The following is a 20042-nucleotide window of genomic DNA, read 5'->3' on the forward strand; positions in this document are numbered from 1 at the left end:
TTGCATATTTCTTCACTTTTGCTACACTTTGCTATACTTCATGAGTGATTTGCAGTTATGTTGTCTCTGATTTCCATAGGGGGAAGACAAGGCAAGCTGCCCGTCACAGCCTTTGAAGCGTTTGATCTGGAAGTGAGAAGCTGGACACGCTACCCCAGCGTGCCCAGTCGGCGTGCCTTTGCCAGCTGTGCCATGGCTGAGGGTTGCTTCTTCAGCTTGGGAGGACTGCAGCAGCCTGGCCCCCATAACTTCTATTCCCGGCCCCACTTTGTCAACACTGTGGAGATATTTGACTTGGAGGAAGGTAAACTAGAGATGTAGGTGTTCAAATTAAGTGGAAGAATTGTGAATCCTAAAATGATTATTATGTCTCGTAAATAGGCAGAATAAAGGGATAGTGACTGAGTGCAGGAAGTCCTCCACTTACAACCATGTTGTTGTTGTTAGTTGCAAAGTCATGTCCGACCCATCGTGAGCCCATGGACAAGGTTACTCCAGGCCTTCCTGTCCTCTACCATTTTCTGGAGTCCATTTAATTTCACGCCTACTGCTTTGGTGACTCCATCCAGCCACCTCATTCTCTGCCGTCCCCTTCTTCTTTTGCCATCAGTCTTTCCCAGCATTAGGCTCTTCTCCAGGGAGTCCCTTCCTTCTCATTAGGTGCCCAAGGTATTTGAGTTCCATCTTCAGGATCTGGCCTTCTAAAGAGCAGTCAGGGTCACTGTTCCCTCTAAGGTGTGCGCCTGCGCGCCTGCGCAGGTGGCAAGAAAACACCGTGCAGCAGTTTCCAACTGCCGCGCAGTGCTTTCTGCTGTCACAGGCGCCGGAGGCTGGGGAGGTCCTTTGCAGACGGCTAGACCTGGCCGCCCGCAAAGGACCTCCCCGGACTTGTTTTGGTGAGCGCGGGGCGACTGACGCCAGGAAAGCAAGCCCGGGGAGGAGGTCCTTTGTGGGTGGCCAATCCTAGCTGCTTGCACCCGGCGCTGCAGCTAAAGTAAAGCCCCTGCCGCTACCGGAATATCTGCTGCCGCCTCCTCCTCCTCTAACAGCACCCGACGCTGCGGCAGAGGTGAAGCCACCAAAGCTCCCGCCAGCGCCCCCGCCCATGGCAGCGGCGCCTCCCCCTCCGTTCGGAGCACCTGAGTTGGGCCCCGCGTTACACTGCCCCCTCCTCCTCTGCTGTGCTTTTGAGGAGCCATGAGGCCGCGGGAGCCAGTAGGAAGGCGGCGGGGGGGGCAGGAGCAGGGGAAAAAGGCCTCATGGCTTCTCAAAACCATGGTGGCGGCGGAGAAGGCAGCAGGGGTAATGCGGTGCTCCGAGTGGAGGGGGGCACCAGCGGGAGCTTTGGCGGCTTCACTCCAAATGTAGTGGTGCTGTTGGAGGAGGAGGAGGAGGCAGCTGTTATTCTGGTGGCGGCAGGGGCTGGTCGACATCTTCAGCAGCAGCCCTGCCCCCTGTGAAAAAAGCCGAAGATGGATCCACGCAGATGACGTCGCCGCAACATGACTGGAGGAGGAATTCTGGGAGTTGAAGTCCACAAGTCTTAAAGCTGTCAGGTTTGAAGACCCCTGGGTTTTTTTTCCCTAAAGGGTTAGGGGTGCAAAGGGTCTTGCAACTTGACAGCTTTAAGACTTGCACACTTCAATGCCAGAGTTCCTGAGCCAACATGACTGGAGGAGGAATTCTGGGAGTTGAAGTCCACAAGTCTTCAAGCTGTCAGGTTTGAAGACCCCTGGGGTTTTTTTTTCCTAAAGGGTTAGGGGTGCAAGGGTCTTGTAACTTGACAGCTTTAAGACTTGCGTTCTTCAAATGCCAGAGTTCCTGAGCAAACATTTTGGTTGCTAAGCAGGAGCGTTGTTAAGTGATACTGACATTATATAACACTTTTAATTAAGCGAGTACCTTGAAGAAACATAACTTTGAGTTACAAATAATACTGATTTCGTTATTGTCTTAGGTGACATTTGTGAAAAAAATTCAGGTGCTCAGGCATAAAAATGTGCCGCTCAAACACTATACTTTTCTGCTCACACTGAAAAAAAATTAGAGGGAACATTGGTCAGGGTTGATCTCCTCTAGGACTGAACGGTTGGATCGCTTTGCAGTCCAAGGGACTCGCAGGAGTCTTCTCCAGCACCATAGTTCAAAGGCCGCCATTCTTTGGCGCTCAGCCTTCCTTATGGTCCAACTTTCACAGCCATACATTGCAACTGGAAAAACCATAGCCTTCACTATACGCACTTTTGTTGGCAGGGTGATGTCTCTGCTTTTTAGTACGCTGTCTAGATTTGCCATTTACAACCATAGTTGAGCCCAAAATTTTCATTGTTAAGTGACACAGTTGTTAAGCGAGACCTTTCTTGCTGTAGTTACTAGATCACTGTAGTTGTTACTTTATTCATTTACTAATATGGTTAAGTGAATCTGGCTTCCCCATTGACTTTGCTTGTCAGAAGGTCGCAAAAGGGATCACATAACCCCAAGACATGGCAACTGTCATAAATATGGGCCAATTGCCAAGTGTCCAAATTTTGTTCACATGACAATGGGGATGCTGCAAAGGTTGCAAATGTGAAAAATAGTCATAAGCCGTCTTTTTCAGTGCCATTGTAACTTTAAACAATTATTAAACAAATGGTTGTAGGTCAAGAATTATAATTTCACACACCCAGGTTAGAACAAGCAGTCAAATTCCATGTTTGAATTCAGGTTTCTTAATAATTATAAATGCCTTTTAAGTTGTCTCCAAGTCAAGTTCAATTCTTGGGGACTTTGTTGATACAATCATGAGATTCTTATTGGCAAACTTGCGAGTAGCTTACCATTTGACCTTGGGGTTGTTACCTGTTCAAGAATTAATCAGATCCACTCCTGCTTAGTTTCCAGACTTAGAAAAAGGAGTTCTCGGTGCTTCTATTTGTCGAAGCTAACTACAGATAGTTTTTCATTTACGACCCCAATTGGTCACTAAGCAATGCAGTCAATACACAAGCCATCACACCACTGGCCCCAACGTTACAACCATTTTTACCATGGTCGTTATGCAGTGGTGGGTTCCAGATCCCATTGCAACCGGTATGGTGCAACGGGGCCGGGTGCCAAGTGCACGCCGCAGCACATGCACAGCACACACATGCGTACCGACTGCTCAGCGGAGCGTCGCGCAGGCGCTGTACGCTCCATGCTCGTGCGCAAATGCCCCGATCAGCTCAAATAGCGGGAAGGAGAGCGGGAAGGTGGGTGGGCACTCCAGAGCACTGTACCGGAACGGTACCTGTTGTTCCCAGCAGGCACCGGTACGCCTGTATTGGGGCGTACCGGTTGTATCCACCACTGTCATTATATGACTCACTGCAGTTAATTGAGTCATGTGGTTGAGAACTAAATCATGTGGTCATTAAGCAAATCCGGCTTCCTTAATTGATTTGGTTTATCAGAAGCTAATGGGGAAGGTTACAAATCGCGATCACTTGACCACAAGTTGCTGCAACCATCATAAATATGAGCTGCTTGCCAAATACCCAAGTAGCAGTCCCATGACTATCTGTTCTGACCCCTCCCCACGCCTGTGAATAAACCAGAACACAGGGTTGGCTGTTTGCCATTGTTTAATTACTGAGATAACGAATCCTTTGGCTGAGGGCCCAGACAACTCACGTTCAATAGAGTAGCTCTGCAGCAACCCAGATAATTCAAATGAAGCAACGCAGATAGTCCAAACGAACAGACACGGCTAGAATACACAGATAGATTTTCTTAACTACTAATTCGAACGATTGTTTCCTGCAAATGTCCCCTCCCAACGCCTCACCTATAATTTCTCTTGGGAGGGGCCAATCCACAACCACTTGTGCTTAATCAACTTCTGTGAGTCTGCCTATGGAGTTGCTGCTTCCGTTTCTCAGCCCTTCTCATTCTAGCATCAGGGACAAACTGCCTTTGATCCTCCCCACTGCTCCATGCCTCAGGCGCCTCTTGGTGGCCAACCAGCCCCTCTGGTCCCTGCTCTGAGTCTGAACCCTGCACAGGGTCCTCCACATCGTCCAGGGCAGACTCATATGGTTCCTCGCTATCTGAGTCCATCAGCAGCTCAACCGGATCCTGCTGGGCCACAACAACTATCTGTGTATGTGATGGTTGTGACTTTGAGGACGGGTCGTAAATCACTTTTTACGAGGCCACCGTAACATCAAACCATCATTACATTAATGATGCCTATTGCCCTTGTTATCTTTAGATGAAGCTAAATTCTTACTCTCTCCAATTTTCCAATTAGGGTCTTGGAGTCGGCTGAGCCGGGCCATCCGGATGAGAGACAAAAGGGCTGACTTTGTAGCTGGGCAGCTTGGTGGACGTGTGGTAGTAGCTGGTGGCCTTGGTGAGTGTTGCTGATCTGGGAATACTGGCTTAATACGTGAGATGGTTTCCATTGCTCTTCTGAGCCGGGGAATATTTTAGATTCTTAAAATAAATAAACTCTACCTATCTCATTCAAAAGGGATGTGATGGCTCAGTGGCTAAGAGGCTGAGTTTGTCGATCAGAAGATTGGCAGTTCGGCGGTTCGAATCCCTAGCACCGCATAACGGAGTGAGCTCCCGTTACTTGTCCCAGCTTCTGCCAACCTAGCAGTTTGAAAGCATGTAAAAATGCAAGTAGAAAAATAGGAACCACTTTTGGTGGGAAAGTAACAGCGTTCCATGCGTCTTTGGCATTTAGTCATGCCGGCCACATGACCATGGAGACGTCTTTGGACAGCGCTGGCTCTTCGGCTTTGAAACGGAGATGAGCACTGCGCCCTAGAGTCAGGAACGACGAGCCTATATGTGCGAGGGGAACCTTTACCTTTACCTTATCTCATTCAAATACCTCACTCCTTTCTTATTTGTCTAAGAGATTCTTACTCATTTTGAAAACCTAGTTTTTTTTAAAAAAAAAATTAAAAACGACTGATACTCGACTGTTTTTCTCTGTCTAATTTTCTATTCTAGCCAAAACAATGTCTCTTAATTTTTCTACGCTATTGTGCAGGGTGTGTTAATAACAGCTTTGGCACAGCAAATGATGACTGCAGCAAGTTAAAAGAAAAAGAAAAAGAAAGTGCCACTTTAGTGACATAATAGAGGCTTTACACTTTTACGCCCTGTTTTAGCATTTGACATCTCTGTTTCAAGGATCTGGGGGAATTTTCTGGGAAGACTTTGAAGGACTGGAACCTAGTCTAGGTAAAGAGAATAGAAGATTTGATTGGACCACTTGTGGCAGCCACAGCTGATGAGCCTGTATTTTTCACATTTGATTTATTTTGGAAGTGTTTACTATTTCATCAGTCTGTCTTCCCAAGGAAAGAAACTAAACTATGACAATGAGCATCTGCTTCTAAAACCTTGCCATACACTTTGTGTTATATGTTTTATATATTTACCTCCACAAACAGTGATCATAATATTAATAAGAACTATAATTGCTGGCTTACTTGTGTAGGAATCCGGTTTATTTCATACATGTGGGAAGGGATATATCCCTTTCCAAGTCTCCTCTAAATCTCTGAAAATTTCCAATTATTGTGCACATGAATAACACTGACTCCAGCTAGGCAGAAGGATAAAATCAGCTACAGTTTCCAACTGAGCATATTCATCAAGGAATCGTGCAGAAAGTATTTGAGAAGGTTGCTTCTAAAAATAAAGACTTGGCTGAAATTTAAAAGGAGCCAAATCTTTTAAGATTTGAGATTTCTTGCGATAGCAATAGCCTAAATGTGTTGTACATACATATCTTTCTATCTATAGACTTACATCAGAGAAATCCAACTAAAAGTATCATTATCAAAGGAGCTTGCAGAGAGAAAAAACCCTTGGACTGCACAGTGAAGTAAATCCATAATCTGGAATTTTAGTTAATTCCTTGGAGAAACAGTGATAGCACTTAACAATAAAACAGTTATACTTATATACCGCTTCGTAGAGCTTTACAGCACTCTTTGGATGATTTACAATGTCAGCATATTGCCCCCAACTATCTGGGTCCTCATTTTACTTACCTCGAAAGGGTGGAAGGCTGAGTCAACCTTGAGATGGTCAGGATCAAACCCCTGGCTGGGGATAGAATTAGCCTGCTATAATACTTCATTCTAACCACTGCGCCACAGCATTGCAGGCTAATTCTACCCACATTTCACCAAGTCTGCCCGCCATTTCACCAAGGAGAAATGAAGATTTTTGTAAGCATATGTATTTCATTAGGAATGGTGAGATAATGCCCTAAGAGCAAAATTCAGACTAAGTGATCAATACTGGAATGATGTAGGGCAGTGATGGCGAACCTATGGCATGCATGCCACAAGTGGCACGCGGAGCCATTTGTCAGGGCACGCGAGGCGCTGCCCAGCTGAATTCACCTTTTTAAAAGCTATTTTTCGCCTTCCCCAGGCTCCAGAGGCTTTATAGGAGGCTTCAGGGACCATCCGGAGGCTTCCCTGACGCCTTCGGAGCACTTAAAATGACCCTCTGAGCAACCCGGGAATCACTTCCGGTTTGCTCGGAGGGTGGTTTTAAGCGCTCCGAAGGCTTCAGGGAAGCCTCCGAGTGGTCCCTGAAGCCTCCGGGGGGGGCGGGGAGGCTCTTTTTGCCCTCCCCAGGCTCCTATAAAGCCTCTGGAGCCTGGGGAGGGCGAAAAAAACATGTAAAACTGGGGGGGGGGTCGCACATTGTGCGCACATGCGCACTGGGGGTTGCATGTTGCATTATGGGTGCGGCACGCCCACACACGACCCCCCTGCGCTCCCCCCACTTGTGGCACGCGAGCCAAAAAAGGTTCGCCACCGCTGATGTAGGGCAATGTTGTTGCTTCTCTGGAGCAATTTGATCCTGAATAACAGAAAATTCTTCCAGGAGGGAGAACTGGAATACATCTTTGGGCTGTCCTTGACATACAGGTGATGGCATGAAGAAATATATTCTGGAAATTGTGATGGGAAGGGGTCCTTGGTGCTCTTTGAGCTTCGTTGTTTTCGTGCAGACACTTCATTACCCAACTAGGTAACACCATCAGTGCTGTAAATAAAGGTGTAATAGTAACAGCATAACAGAGTTGGAAGCAGAGGTGAGTTGCTGCCGGTTCGGCCGAACCGGTAGTGGCCTGGAGCAGCTGAGAGTGAGCCGGTACGGTGGCTCATTTGGCCCGCCCGCCTGCTCGCACTCTATACCTGTTTTTATGGCAAAAGACAAATTGCGCACATGCGCACAGCATACGGCGCCTGCGCGATCCCCGACAATCAGCTGGTTGTCGCAGGGGTGGTGGATTGTGCACACGCGCGCAGCTTGAGTCAGGCGCACGAGCGAACAGAATGTGTGTACACATGATCAAGCAAATCAGTAGTGAAGGTAAGTGCAACCTACCACTGGTTGGAAGGGACCTTGGAGGTCTTCTAGTAACATAGTAACAAAGCCACAGCAAATAAAATTCCGAGGCAGGCAAATTCCTCAAAGAATAAGTTTATTGGATATGTCATATTGTCACAGGCTGGTGAAACCTGACTCTAAATATTCCCCCAGTTGTCACTTTCTCAAAACAATCCGTCATATGGTCCAATCAGGATACTGTCCAGTTGCTAGGTGATTCCAGTCCCCTCCTTCCGAGTACCTGCAGGAATGTCCTTGGTCGCTATGAGAAAGCTTTTTGTTTTGGCTACAACACCACAATTATCTCTATCCCCGCCCCAGCTCTCTTCTCCGATGTGTCAGTGCTGAAGTCTCAAAATGGCCTCAGTCAGGCCTGCTTCGGGGCGGACAAAAAGTCAGTGGGAAAAGCCATATTTGCTTCACTACCGTGTCATTCGGTTAACAACCAACCGCATGTTTAATAACGGTGGGGGGGAATGTCATGACATCGAATGCAACTCATTTAACAACTGCCTTGCCTTAGCCATGAAAATTCTGTTCCCAATTGTGGTTGCAAGTTGAAGATTCACTACATATAGCTAACATGAAGCTGAGGTTGAGTAATAGGTCATTCCTCAAGTCATTCTTGGGTGTGCAGTGGTGCAAATTTTGTTTCTGATGGATTTCTTTGTTTGGAGATATGTTCTACAAAAGAGGAAACGGGCTGGGCTTGTCAATCACGGTGATAGCCAAGTGTGGATTCTGGTGTTGGCCCTGTTGCTTGAAAATCAGAAGAGTGATACGCCTGTGTGAACACAGAGGCTAAGGCAGTTTTGCTCACACAGTTTCTTTAACGTTTAGAGCAGGGGTGTCCAAACTTGGGAACTTTAAGACGTGTGGACTTCAACTCCCAGAATTCCCCAGCCAGCATGGCTGGCTGGGGAATTCTGGGAGTTGAAGTCCACACGTCTTAAAGTTCCCAAGTTTGGACACCCCTGGTTTAGAGGTTTTACTCTTCTCTGGTAATCAAGAGAATTGTATAAATAGTTGTCCTGCAATGGCTTGACTGTGTTTTTAATGTAGATTCAAAGCGGGAAGGAGGAAGGGGGCGGGGGGAAGAAGGACATGTTTTCAGCTGGATCAGCAAACACCGTGCCAGAATCAGTTAGGTGAAAACTAGGTCATTCGGCAAATATGGTACAAAAACCTCTGGATGCAAACTCATTTGGAAGGACAAGAAAGGATGCTGTTACTCAAGGTAGACGTAAGACCAGGCCTGGGAGTACCAGGAGCAGATGCTTCATCATTCTCCCGCGTGGCACTTCTGCAAATCCATTCTTCCTAACAACTTTTTTTTTCTCCTTGGGGAAAACTATTAAGAAATTGATTGGACAAAAGCTAGCGAAGGGCAGAGGCAGGAGATGGCTTCGGGGGGGGGGGGAGCGGATTAGGAGTAAGGCCATTATTTTTCCTCTGCTAATGCCGACCATCACAACGTGGTTTACCCCTCGTGGAAATGTGCCCACCGGGTTTCCGTGCATTCCATCAGCCTCGGGCCCTGGGTAAGGGTGGAGGGGTGGCGGTGGTTATGCGGGAATGTTTGAGTCCCTCAGATACCCGGGTGTGAGTCCCTTGGTGTGAACTGGGGCCCAGGGAGGCAGTGGGGCTTGCTGATTGTATACTTGGCTCCTCGCTATGCATCAGCAGCCCTGCCCGAGCTCCTCGAGCTAATCTCTGCGACGGCAGTTGAGACTCCCAGACTCTTGGTCATGGGGGACTTCAACTTACCGTCAATGGGAGCGGCTTCCGAGGCGGCCCGGGAGTTCACGGCTTCCATGACGGCCATGGACCTGACCCAATTAGTGCAGGGCCCCACTCACGAAGGGGGCCACACACTGGACCTCATTTTTGTATCTGAACAGTGGACGAGTGATCTGGGAATAGGGGATTTAGTCATCACGCCCCTGTCATGGTCAGATCACTCATCCCTCCGGCTGGACTTCCCTGGCGCTATCCCCCACCGCGAGGAGGCGGAACCAGACCCTATAAACTGGTACCGCCCCAGGCACCTGATGGAATCTGATAGATTCCAGACGGAGCTTGGGCCAATTCCTGTAGCCTTGTCCCGCTCCCGCTCCGAGGACCTAGTGACTGCCTGGAATAGGGCGACGACTGGGGCCTTGGACCGGGTTGCGCCTTTGCGACCTCTCCTGCGGCATCGACCCACCCGGGCTCCTTGGTTTACTGAGGAGCTCAGGGTGATGAAGCGCCACAGGAGACGTCTAGAGAGCAGGTGGAGGTCCTCACGCTCCGAATCTGACCAAACACAGGTAAGAGCCTATTTGCGGACTTACCTTGTGGCAATAAGAGCGGCCAAACGTAGACATTGTGCTGCTCTTATTGCGTCCGCGGATAACCGCCCTGCCGCCCTGTTTAGGGTGACTCGCTCCCTTCTATCGCAGAGGGTGCGGGAGACACCCTTACAGGGTAGAGCAGAGGAGTTTGGGGAATATCTTCAGGACAAAATCGATCAGATCCGGAGCGGGTGGACCTCCGTCAGTGGACCAGACGAGCCGCCAACAGCGAGTCTTGAGAGACCACTCTGGGAGGAGTTTGACTCTGTTGCCCCCGAGGATTTGGACAGGTTGCGTGGACGGCTGCGACCCACCACTTGTTTAACGGACCCGTGCCCCTCCTGGCTGGTACTGGCAGCCTGGGAGGTGACACGAGGCTGGCTCCTGGGCCTGGTGAGCGCATCACTGGGTGAGGGATACTTACCAACCGCCTTGAAAGAGGCGGTGGTGAGACCCTTGCTCAAGAGGCCTTCGCTCGACCCAATGGAGCTAGCTAACTATCGTCCAGTCTCCAACCTCCCCTTCGTGGCGAAGGTTGTTGAGAATGTGGTGGCGCAGCAGCTCCCGCGACACCTAGACGAATCCGATTATCTAGACCCACGCCAGTCCGGCTTCCGACCCGGGCACAGCACCGAGACAGCCTTGGTCGCGTTGGTCGATGATCTCTGGAGGGCCAGAGATAGGGGTTGCTCCTCTATCCTGGTCCTATTAGACCTCTCGGCGGCTTTTGATACCATCGACCATGGTATCCTATTGCGCCGGTTGGAGGGGATGGGAGTCGGAGGCACCGTTTTGCGGTGGTTCGGCTCCTACCTCTCCGACCGGAAGCAATGTGTGTTGACAGGGGGACAGAGGTCGTCCCTGAGGCCACTCACTTGTGGGGTGCCACAGGGGTCGGTCCTCTCGCCTCTCCTGTTCAACGCATATGTGAAGCCGCTGGGTGAGATCATCCGTGGTTTTGGGGTTGAATACCATCTCTACGCTGATGATACTCAGCTGTATATTTCAACCCCAAACCACCCCAACGAGGCTGTCGAAGTGATGTCCCGGTGTTTGGAGGCCGTCGGGGTCTGGATGGGGGACAACAGACTCAAACTCAACCCCTCCAAGACCGAGTGGCTGTGGTTGCCGGCACCTCGGTTCAGCCAGCTGACTCCATCGCTGGCCATAGGGGGCGAACAGTTGTCCCCTGTGGAGCGGGCGCGCAATTTGGGTGTCCTCCTTGATGCCCGGCTGTCAATGGAGGACCATGTGGCAGCCGTGGCAAGGGGGGCATTCCACCAGGTTCGCCTGGTGCGCCAATTGCGCCCCCTACTGGACCGGAGTGCCCTGCGCACGGTCACTCATGCGCTGGTGACGTCTCGCCTGGACTACTGCAATGCCCTCTACATGGGGCTTCCCTTGGGACGCATCCGGAGACTGCAGCTAGTTCAGAACGCAGCCGCGCGGGTTATTATGGGAAGTACCCGTTACTCCCACGTAACACCTCTCCTGCGCGAGCTGCACTGGCTACCTGTAGCCTTTCGGGTGCGTTTCAAGGTATTGATCACCATCTTTAAAGCGCTCCATGGCAGAGGACCTAGTTATCTGCAGGATCGCATCCTACCACACACGTCCCTGCGACCTATCCGCTCACACAGGGAGGGGCTCCTCCTGGTGCCGTCTGCTAGGCAATGCCAGCGGGCGACACCTAGGAGTAGATCCTTCTCTGTGATGGGCCCAACCCTCTGGAATGACCTCCCCCCAGACATTCGAACTACCACCGACCTCCGTTCCTTCCGGCAAAAGTTAAAGACTCACCTATTTCAATCAGCTGGCCTGGCACTTTCTTAGTTTTACCTCCCGGGATTTAATTTATTTATTTTAATTGGGTTTGGGGTTTTATAGGCTTTTAACGTATTATATTTATTATTCTATTACAGTCTCACAACCTCCTTCACCAGTATTAATTTAATTGTTTATGTATGTATTTTACAACGTATTTTAGTGACTGTACACCGCCCCGAGTCCTCTCCGGGAGAGGGGGCGGTCTATAAGTGTGAATAATAAATAATAAATAATACAACGATATGATGTAGCAAAGGCCCTAGCCACTCCATTTTAGTCCTATTCTTCAGCATCCATTAACCTTACTGCATTCAACACAAGTCAGAAGGTCTTGCCTTGTCTGGCATTCCGCCAGCAGCATTTTTCTGAATTACTTAAGCAGGGAGGGAAAGTAGATTTGGAATATGTGCCGTTCTGAACATTGCCTGGTAAGAGATCAGTGGTGGGATTCAAAAATGTTTACTACCGGTTCTGTGGCGTGGCTTGGTGGGCGTGGCAGGGCAAGGATACTGTAAAATCCCCATTCCCCCCCCCCACTTCAGGGGAAGGATACTGTAAAATCCCCATTCCCCCCCCCCACTTCAGGGAAAGGATACTGTAAAATCTCCATTCCCTCTCCACTTCAGGGGAAGGATACTGTAAAATCTCCATTCCCTCCCCCACTTCAGGGGAAGGATACTGTAAAATCCCCATTCCCCCCCCCCCCACTTCAGGGAAAGGATACTGTAAAATCTCCATTCCCTCCCCCACTTCAGGGGAAGGATACTGTAAAATCCCCATCCCCCCCCCACTTCAGGGAAAGGATACTGTAAAATCTCCATTCCCTCCCCACCCCACTAATCTGCTTTCCAGCTCTGTTCTCCAGTGCAGAGCAACAGAAGAAGACCTAGCTGATCAGCTGGGACTCGGGAGGCAACGAATAGATGGGGGTGGAGCCAGCCAGAGGTGGTATTTACCGGTTCTCCAAACTACTCAAAAATTATGCTAACGGTTCATCAGAACCGGTCAGAATTGGCTGAATACCACCTTAAGAAATATGTTGTGCAGCCAAAATACTCCAGTTTAAGTCCTGGCACATCCAATGAATTGAGCTACAAACTAGTCCAAGAATGCTATCAGAACATCAAGCCACAGGAGTGGTAGAGCCAACTCCTTGTATAACTTACGGGAGTTCTCCAGAACCATTCATGAGGAACATAAAAACATGAGGTCATATATGCTATTTCAGGACTAGAATAAAATAAATAAGTGAAGATGGAGTCTGTCTTTAGTCACCTTTTCAGGTAATAAATAGAATTAGTGAGGTAAGTAACATCTTCTGTCTCCGACAAACTGTGTGAGTATGCCTTGTGGCATTTGTGGTTGTTTTTTAAATGGATTTATAGGAAGAGGAATCTAATGTTGGGAATATTTTCAGGGGTATGCTGTGTGTGCCTCTTGCAAAAGGGTAAGAGCAATTGGGTTGAAAATGATTTATCTTGACTTCTTAAAGATTTGTCTACTTTATTTGGGTAGGGGCAGGTTTTTTTCAGGTTGAAAGCCACACTTGACACAAGAAGGCATATGTTCAAACAATAAGACATATTTCAAATGAGTAGCTGACACCACAAAAGTCTCTAAAGTTGATGAGATTTAATTCCCATTTGTACTAAGTCAAAGCGACAATTTTCTGTTATTCCACTTTCCTCTCTTTTGAACAGAAAAGGATCAAAGTGGCGGTACCAGTTATTTTGTGTCTTTTTACCATCTTCTGAGGTACCATTCTATCCTGTGGAAGGCGGGGAGAAAAGCATTTAATAATACTTTGTGTGAACAGATCTTATGATGAGCCCAAGCAAAAATTAGTTGTGGTCTGTCTTTCCCCTGAAAGGGGCAGTGCCTCTACTTGTCACCTCTGCTTCCCTCTTTACACTTCCACCCTCATGTAACTGAGCTCCTTCTGCACCTTTGTTAGACTAGCATCATAAGTTCTGTTGTACAGTTTGGTAATGATACTTCATCTGGTTGTTGTGCAGTGGTGGGATTCAAAATTTGATGGGGTCGGGGCCAGTCAGAGGTGGTATTTACCAGTTCTCTGAACTGCTCAAAATTTCTGCTAATGGTTCTCCAGAACTGGTCAGAACTTGCTGAATACCACCTCCGGTGTTGTACAATAATGCAATACAATACAATACAATAGCAGAGTTGGAAGGGACCTTGGAGGTCTTCTAGTCCAACCCCCTGCCTAGGCAGGAAACCCTATACCATTTCAGACAAATAGCTATCCAACATCTTCTTAAAGACTTCCAGTGTTGGGGCATTCATAACTTCTGGAGGCAAGCTGTTCCACTGATTAATTGTTCTAACTGTCAGGAAATTTCTCCTCGGTTCTAAGTTGCTTCTCTCCTTGATTAGTTTCCACCCATTGCTTCTTGTTCTACCCTCAGGTGCCTTGGAAAATAGTTTGACTCCCTCTTCTTTGTGGCAACCCCTGAGATATTGGAAGACTGCTATCATGTCTCCCCTAGTCCTTCTTTCTCTTAAGCTAAACATACCCAGTTCCTGCAACCGTTCTTCATATGTTTTAGTCTCCAGTCCCCTAATCATCTTTGTTGCTCTTCTCTGCACTCTTTCTAGAGTCTCCACATCTTTTCTACATCGTGGTGACCAGAATTCAATGCAGTATTCCAAGTGTGGCCTTAGCAAGGCATTATAAAGTGGTATGAACACTTCACGTGATCTTGATTCTATCCCTCTGTTGATGCAACCTAGAACCGTGTTGGCTTTTTTGGCAGCTGCTGCACATTGTATGATGGATAGTCCTGGATCTTCCTTTCGCGCTGAACCTGTAGCTCATTTTCTGTCCCAATCCCCTGTTACAATACCCCCCTCCTTTTTTTTCTTATTAGATTGAAGGAAATATAGATAAATTTTGTTCTTCATTTCCACAATGAAAATATCTCCTACTTACTGTGGAGAGTTACCATCACAGCAGAGCTGCTGTGGGTGACTTCTGCCCCCCACTGAAAATAACAACAAACAGTATGTTTTTTTCCTCTGGCTTCCTTGACCTTACAAAAAAATCTATATTACACAACTTAACTTCTAAAGTTAAAATATAAGCACTCTCTATATGAAATAAAGGGGACGCAGTGGCTCAGTGGCTAAGACACTGAGCTGTCGATCAGAAAGATCGGCAGTTCGGTGGTTTGAATCCCTAGCGCCGTGTAACGGAGTGAGCTCCCGTTACGTGTCCCAGCTTCTGCCAACCTAACAGTTCGAAAGCATGTTATAATGCAGGTAGAAAAATAGGAACCATATTTAGTGGGAAGGTAACAGTGTTCTCTGCACCTTTGGCATTTAGTCATGCCAGCCACATGACCACGGAGAAATCTTCAGACAGCACTGGCTCTTCAGCTTTATAATGGAGATGAGCATCGCCCCCTAGATTCGGGAACGTCTAGCACAGATGTGCGAGAGGAACCTTTACCTTCATGTGAAAGAAATAAATGCAAAAAGATCCGATTTGAAACAGATGTTAGAAAATGCACAGCCTGAATCCCTTGGCACTGTCTCACTGGCTTTCAAGGAGAAAATTACAGCAGGCAGGGCCGGTGGCATTGGCAATGTGATCTACTGTGAGAAAGTGAGCCCAGATCTCTCCGCACCGTTTCCGGCTTTAATTTTGCCTCCAAGCTTGCAGAAATCTCTCGCGTTCCAAAGCACCCTGCATCCTGTCAAATCCTTCGTTTCAGCAACAAGACATGCCTGGCAGTAAATATATTCTGGGAGATATTTGGCTTGGTAGAATTCAATTGCGCAGTTCTCTTTTAATTAACAGAGTGTGTGATTTTATGATGCCTTTAGTGTGTGGCACTGCAGTCGGAGACAAATGCCAGCCAAGTCTCCGTTGGGTAAAGGAAATTGCCTCTCAGTTCACCCATCTTTCTCTCTCCTTCTTCTTCTTCTAGGGAATCAGTCAAGTCCTCTGGGATCTGCGGAAGGATTTAACCTGGCTAAGAAGAAATGGGAGCCTTTGCCCTCCATGCCTACCGGGCGCTGCTCTTGTGCTAGCTTGGAGGCACCCAACTTGCTGTTTCTGATTGGAGGGGTGGCACAAGGCCCCAGCGGTGCAGTGGAGGCCCTGAGCTTACAGGAAGAGGTCTGATTGAACGTTGCCATGAGAAGGTTTCCCCCACACAGCACCGAGAAGGACTCAAAAGTGCCTGTTGACGACAGCATTCGCATGCGAGGAGGGAGCAGCGAGATAGAGCTTTATTGCCAACGGAGAGGCCTGCTGCGGTGACTTTTCCTTTTGCCGCTCTGCAAATAAACTCATTTCATCTCTGCAAAGCATTGAGTAGCTCAGAGACCAGAGCAGTCTGTTCTGTAGGCGAGGCAAGGGGTCAAGCAGTTTAGCGGCTCTGACTGCCGGGCCGGGCCAAGGGGGGGGGAGACAAAATAGGTTTGACGCGGCTGATTCTTTTGATGTGCAGCTGTGGATGTCTTCGCATAGCTTTCCAAAGGAACAGGATTGGGAATTTGAGCTTGGTCTGGGGGAACTCTGATCGAAGCGGCTGCACGATTGCCTCATCAAGCAAAACGCTCCAATTCTACCCTCTTCCTTTTTGGTTATTTACTTATATTCCACTGCAATAGAATATAAAGCCAATACACCACAACAATACGGTCATTTTATTTTATTTATTTTATTTTTTATTTTTTGGTTTTGTTGAAGCTCTCTAGCTTGAAGATCTTCCCTCCCCTTTCTGTGGCTCAGCTACTCTGCAGATCGTGATTGCCGTATAAGTAAGACTCATATATAGCACCCCACTATTCATCGTCCACCAAAAAAGGGGGGTAAGAGATGACCTGAGTTGATTGAGTTTGGGAGATCCATTTGCAATGAAGTCATCACAAAGCTCACTCACCTTCTAGTCAAGCCTGTTTGGTAGCATAGATTGTCTCTTATTTGTGAAAGACGGCGACGCTCCTTCAGCTGGGCCTGGGGAAGGGTAACCGGAAGTGCTGTCCCCGTGGAGCAGCTACTCCAGTACTTTGGCTTCAAGTTGTGATTGCTACCCTTGGGCTGATGCCTCTCTTGCTGCATAGCTGAGTTGACTCTAGGACTCTGGGTGTAGCCGTTGCACCCCATGTGGTATGTTCCTAACTCTCTCTATGTCTCATGTAGCACATAAGGTGCCCTCTAGTTCAGTGCCTAGGAGGTGGTGTAGCACCTCACGCCAATAAAATCTGGATTTCCCCCCCCCCTGGCATTCTGTCTCATTCAGTGTCGGTTTATATCCTCACTCAATGTTGGATTAGACATTACCATTGCAGTGTCTTTCCTGTGTTACAAGCTCTCTATTTTTATCATTATTAAATGCTCAGCTGCATTCTCTAGACCAGGAGGAGGCAATTTTATGATCTTAAAGACGGTGGATTGTAGCTCCCATGATACTCAAGGGTGGTTTTCACTTACCTTCCGGGTAAGTGAATTTACTGAGCCGGGGTAAGTGGGTGGGGCCACCCATGATTTCCGCTACCGGTTTGGGTGAACCAGTCCAAACCAGTAGAATACCCCCTCTGATGATACTTTGTAACTGTCCAGATTGGCCTGCAATTTAGGTTCATGCTCATCTTCATCCAAAAACCAGCCTATTCTCATCAAAAGATGAAGCAGTTCGTTAAAAATCTTAATTTACGTGTTCAGATGAACATATGTATGTGATTGGAATGCTCTGGTCATGAGCACGGGTTTGTGATGATCCCCATTGTAGCCATGCCCGTTTGACAGCATTGATTGTTTGGCAGCTGGAAAACTGACAAGCTCAGTGTCTTTAGCCGCTGAGCTATCCTGCCGTTGGGATGAGCTCCCATTACTTGACCCAGCTCCTGCCCACCTACCAGTTTGAAAGCATGCAAAATGCAAGTAGATAAATACCGTATTTTTAGGAGTATAAGAAAAGGAGGGTGAAAATCTGGGTGGGTCTTATACACTGAATACAGCATTTTTGGCCTACCGAAACTCTACCCACTTTGCAAAAATGAGTTTGGGAGGCTTGCAATGTGCTCCTGGGGGCTGGGGAGGGCAAAAGCAAGCAAAGGCCAAGCTGTTTTTGCCCCCCCCCCCAGCCCCCAGGGCCCCTCTACAAGCTTCCCAAAGCCTCGGCATGCCCTTTTTTTTGCACAAAATGGACCGTTTTTTTCCTCATTTTTGCCCCCCCCCCACAGCCCCCAGGAGGACTCTACAAGCCTCCCAAAGCTCTGCATACCCTCCCCCTTTTCCTTTTTTTGCAAAAAACGAGGCGTGCAGAGGGTTTGGGAGGCCTGCAGAGTGCAAAAACCTTTTTTTAAAAAAATTACCTCTTCAAAATCATGGTGCGTCTTATACTCCGGTGCTTCTTATAGTCTGAATAATACGGTAGGTACCACTTCTGTTGGAAGTTAACAGCGTTCCTTGTCCTTCATATAGTCATCCTGGCCACATGACCACAGAATAACGCTGGCTCCCTTGGCTAAGAAAGGGAGATTAGCACTGCTGCCCCTTAGAGTTGGGCACAAGTGGGCAAGGGAAACATTTACCTTTTATGTGATTGTAAACTTGGAAGATGTCCTCAGCTCCCATCTCGGGGTGTTCTTTCTCTAGTTCTGGCTTTTGAGTGTTCAAGTAAAATCAGAGGTGGGCCACAGCTACTGGAGGAGGATGTTCAAATGAAGCAATCCCCACTTCTAAAACCCCATATTTCCACAATTCCAAATTGTAAAAAGGCTTCTAAACATGTTGGGAGTCCTGGTACTCCCCTAAACTGAGACGGCCAGTCTTGAGTTAGCAGAAAACTATGGTTGTGAAATTTGCTATCCTTATTGTCGATGCTAATCTTGCCTCTATTCCCAGCTGCTATATAACAGTGCCAAGTGAACTGCAATCCGTTGACTTCAAGCCAAGGTAATTTTGAGGCTGCCCTTGGAGGATGTAAGAATAAGGACAACCGAAAGCTTTTTTTTTTTTTTTTCATATAGCGGCTGGGAGTAAAATAAAGGCAGTATCCCAGGCACACCGTAGAAATATCTCATTGAGATATGTTTGTATTGTATCTAGGTCCAAGATGACAAAGGCTCTTAAAATCATACTGAAGGAGCTACGGTGCGCAGATTAAGTAATTGCATTTTAGAATTGCATTTTAGGAAACCTATGATTGAGAATGAAAACGTGGCCACCAGAAAGCTTTAAAATCACTGCAACGCTGGGTGTCTATGGAGATTCTCAGTCATCCGGGTCATGGTTGTCCCAAAGGTGCTTTTTCAAAGAGGCAACTGGACTTTCTGGTTTGTCTTTGAAGACGTTTTGCTTCTCATCCAAGAAGCTGAAGAAGCGAAGTAAAAAAAGGCCTTCAAAGAAAAACCAGGAAGTCCAGTTGCCTCTTTGAAAAAGCACCTTTGGGACAGAGATGGGTGACATATAATTTAATTAATAAATAAATTAGAAAGCAGGCTACCAAGGTCCATCTTCAGCTTGAAGCCAACCCTGAAATCGATGGCTACACGTTTTGGTTTTCACTTCTTTAAGGATATTTGGATTTGGACCCAAACGCTACACTCAAAATATAGCATAATTTCAGCTATACACAATTCATACCCAACAGTATATGAACTTATTGCTAGCAATCATTAGACCTTAGATATAAAGATTGAACAGATTAGATCAGTGATGGCGAATCTATGGCACACATGCCGGAAGTGGCACGCAAACCATCTCTCCGGGCAGGCCAGCCATTGCCTGTTGCTCTTCCAGATTCCGGCCAAGCAGTCTTTGGGCAGACGGGAGTGCCGGGAACCGGAAGAGCAGTTCCATGGCGAGCCTGCACATGCCGGGCAGCTGAGCTTCCAGTTTACAGCATGTGCATGCCTACTGGCCAGCTGGTCTTTGCACATGAATGGATGTTAGAAACTGGAAGATTAGGTGACTGGCGCACATGTGCACGCCGGAAACTGGAAACTCGGCCTTCTTGCGCGTGCGCTCCCATTTTGGCACTTGGTGCCAAAAAGGTTTGCCAACACTGGATTACATCATATCATCTGTTAATAATACCTCATAAATGTGGGTCTTGGGATTGGGTATATTTATGTCATAGCGCAAGCATGGATTACAAGATTTTGCTATTAATACTTCCTTAATTTCCAATTTCAAACTATAATGTTAAGGAGAGAATAATGAAATACTTCAAAAAAAAAATGGTGGCCTACAAAAATTTAATGCATACCTTAGGTCAGCGATGGCTAACCTTTTTGCCATCGCGTGCCAAAAGGGGGGAGTGGGAGGGTTTGTGCGCACGCGTGCCCACACCCATAATTCTATGTGCCATCCTGCATGCGTGCATGACACCTCCGACCTCTCCCTGCTTTTGGCACGTGATGGCACGGCGGAGCTGTTTTTCGCTCTCCCCTGGCTCCAGAGCCTTTCTGAGAGCCTGGGGAGGGCAAAAACGGCCTTCCCCCCCT

General features: G+C 47.8%; 1 protein-coding gene across 3 annotated transcripts in view; it reads left to right on the forward strand.

The window, feature by feature from the left end:
* The window catches only part of KLHDC8B (kelch domain containing 8B), a 72476-nt gene extending 55674 nt beyond the window's left edge, over positions 1-16802 (forward strand). For all 3 annotated transcript variants that reach the window (XM_081935956.1, XM_081935958.1, XM_081935957.1), the window contains 3 exons: positions 80-304; positions 4277-4378; positions 15512-16802. In XM_081935956.1, the coding sequence (XP_081792082.1) occupies positions 80-304; positions 4277-4378; positions 15512-15708 (524 nt within the window). In that variant the 3' untranslated portion in view covers positions 15709-16802. The remainder of the gene's footprint in view (positions 1-79; positions 305-4276; positions 4379-15511) is intronic.
* Positions 16803-20042: the final 3240 nt, after the last annotated feature.

Source organism: Natrix helvetica, assembly GCF_964273705.1.
Source record: "Natrix helvetica genome assembly, chromosome: 1".
NCBI lineage: Eukaryota > Metazoa > Chordata > Lepidosauria > Squamata > Natricidae > Natrix > Natrix helvetica.